Genomic DNA, 3,012 nt, shown 5'->3' on the forward strand with positions numbered 1-3,012 from the left:
TCAGGAAAGAGGCTTGGCTGGTGTCCAGGAGAGAGTAGAGGACAACCTGGGCTGGGGTGGTAACTCTGGAGAGGCAGATCAACTGACTCAAGGGTTGTTTGGAGGTAAAACCTGCTTGGTTAGGCAGCAAGCCTCCCGTGAGCCCCAACAGAAAGCCTCCAGTTGCTGAAGGACCTTGTAAGGAGCAGGCATTTCTGCCCAGCACACTCCAGTTATTTTGCCCAGCTCATATTCCTGGTAACGTGAGCCCAGAGAGAGATCGCAAGGGTGGGCCTGGTGGTCTTTCTATTAGTTTTTTCTGTATGGGTAAGAGTGGCAAAGTCTTCATTGAAAGCTTGAGACTGGGCACCTCTGCTGGGGGCCTCTGCTAGGCCCACACCAAGTGAGAAATCAGAGGCTGTGACTAATTTCCAGTATGTGGTGTGACTCAGCTCTGGCCTTGTGAGTGACCATGGCTCAGGACACGTGGCTGTCCTGCCACCAGCCCTGGCATTTGGCCTCCCCTGGCCTCTAGAATGTGACTTTTCAGGCTCCATGGAGTGTTTCTGTCCTGACCTTTGGAGTGTGGCCCTCCAACCAGAGATCCATATGTACTCTGGGAAGGAGAGAGGTCCGACCTGACAAACTTTTCTTGTGAGTGTTTTCTAAACTGTGCTTTGGAGACCAAAAGGTAGAAGTTCCTTACTGCTCTCAAGGGCTAAGCCCACTTCTAGGTGGAGGAGGGGGTCTGTGATGGGTCAAGTCATTCTGGATGCCTTTAGAAGACCTCAGGGTCATTTTCCCCACGGTTGCATTGGTTGACATTTCTAGTGGTGACGAGTGAAGCAAGTGTCTCAGGGACTGGAGACTGACCTGAGTTTACAACATGACCTGATTTGGGTTTCAATTTCCCTGTCTGTAAAACAGAAATTACATTGTTGTGGAGGAGAGAATAGCTTCATATCTACCAATGTTTGTGTCTTCATTCTGCTTCCAGTCCTCCCATGTACTGTATATTAATCCAACCAGTATCTGCACTCCTAGTGAGAAAGTCCTTAGAGGGTCAGTTGTGGAGGAGGCAGAAGAAGAAGATGAGGTCTTCTGCCTCTGGAGCTCAATCTTGCACCCTAAGTCCATGGGCTAAATTCAGCCCACCATCTGCTTTTCATTTTCAAACAAAGATCTCATATTTTTATAACTGAGCCAACCTAGTAGGCACAGAAACATAAAAAAGAGACAACTAATTTCCTAAACAAGTCTAAATAGTGAGGTTTTCAGCATGGTAATGCAAGATGCCAGTGAACTTACACAGAGCTGTGCCACCTCATGGGCAGTTCTCCATGTAGGCCCAGCATGGTTCTTCTCCAATGTCTTTTCCTGGAGTTGTACCTGATCTTATTACCAGTTTTTATCTGAATGCACTGGGGGATGGGGTGATTCTGCTTTTGTTTTTTGGCCAAGACTCTCTCGATCCCAAAAGTCTTGTGAAAAGTCATGGTCAGGAACAGTCATGTGCAGACAACTCAGTGGCAGAAAAGAAGAGAAAGCCTGCCATCTGTTTTTGTAAATAAAATTTTATTGGAGCACAGTCACATCTATTTATGTATTGTCTGTAGCTGTCTTCTTGCAAAATGGCAGTACTGAGTAGTTTCAACAGAGAACCTGTGACCCACAAAACTTAATATATTTACTTTCTGATCCCCTTACAGAAAAATTTGCTGATCTACTGCTCTAATATAGAGAGAAAGTAAATGAGAATCTGAGATGGCGGAAAATGCTGCAAAGGAACAAGATAATAGACTAGAGCAATTAGGGTCGCCTTCTTGGCAGAAGCAACCTTCACACTGTGTGACTCTTCCCACCTCCCAGACAAGTGGCCTGAGCTGAAGTGACAGCAAAGGCAAAGACTCTAAGGCAGAAAGAGCCAAAAAGACTGAAAATGAATTAATGAAGCTGGTGCTCAGCGAGGAAGCCATGGTGGTGGGGGTGAGGGGAGCAGGAGCTGCATCTAATTTGCATCCTGTAAATGGAATAAAATACTTAGTTTTTATCTCAAGGGTAATGGGAGTTTCTGGAAGGTTTCAGTGGGGGAAGAGAACAGCATGTTCCCTTTTTTTGTTTTTTTAACTGAATGTAATAGTGGGGAGATCAGAAAGGAGGGTGCTAGAATAGTCCAGGCCAATGATGATGGTGCTTTGCAACAGCAGCAGAGGGAACAAAGAGAAAATCTGGTTTGCATTTTAGAGGAACAACCAACAAAGATTGCTCTTCTTGTATACGAAGGGAGGAGAGGGATGAAAAGTGGTGCTGGGTTTTATTTTGTTTTGTTTTGTATTTTTGCTCCAAGTAACTTGAGACAGATTCAATTGATTTAGAAGCCCAGTTTTGGCATCAACCAACACTGTTGGGAGACTCTTGGACTAATCTTTTTATTTCCTTGAGCTCTTGCCCATCTGTAAAATGGGTTGTTTTCCCTTAACAAAGGGATTGCAAAGAGCAGCCACCTGATTAGTATAAATACAGTTGTTTTCTCTTAAGATGAGCTCCTTGAACAGCTGTATCGCTTTTCCCTCCTAACTCCTTTTTCTAAGGCAGGTTAGGGCCCAGACACTGGATTTTGACAGCTTCATAGGCCCTGAGCCTCACTCTGGTGACTATCTTCTTGCCATCTCCTTTCTGCCCTTTCACTTTAGTTCTGGTTCCCCAAGAGTTATCCCTTTGGTCTTCTGGGTATCAGAAGTAGCCAACTTTGGGACCACATTCTGGTATTCAGGCTCTGAGGCTAAAGACACTTAGATTCATGATCCCTGCTACTTACTGAGTCTATGGTCTTGGGTAAGAAGTCTTTGAACTAGACTCTGTTGTGACAAATCTGAGGCCATGGAAAGTGATTCTTCCTTTTATGGCTAGTGGCTGAATTAACTACTTTTATTTTTTTTTTATTTTTTTTTTTAAAGATTTATTTATTTATTCATACAGAACTAGGGTATAGGCCAGAGATGCGGAGGGTGAGAGGATTCACCAGAGACAGAG

The 3,012-nt window shown here is 44.5% G+C and overlaps 1 protein-coding gene across 1 annotated transcript; it reads right to left on the reverse strand.

Moving 5' to 3' along the window:
- Window positions 1-1,283: 1,283 nt before the first annotated feature.
- LOC105854045 (60S ribosomal protein L39-like) lies at window positions 1,284-1,475 on the reverse strand. The gene has a single exon (XM_012729380.1). It carries the CDS (start codon window positions 1,473-1,475, stop codon window positions 1,284-1,286), a length of 192 nt encoding a protein of 63 aa, XP_012584834.1.
- Between the last annotated feature and the right edge of the window lie 1,537 nt (window positions 1,476-3,012).

This window comes from Condylura cristata, unplaced genomic scaffold, assembly GCF_000260355.1.
Source record: "Condylura cristata isolate star-nosed mole 26May11 unplaced genomic scaffold, ConCri1.0 scaffold00025, whole genome shotgun sequence".
NCBI lineage: Eukaryota > Metazoa > Chordata > Mammalia > Eulipotyphla > Talpidae > Condylura > Condylura cristata.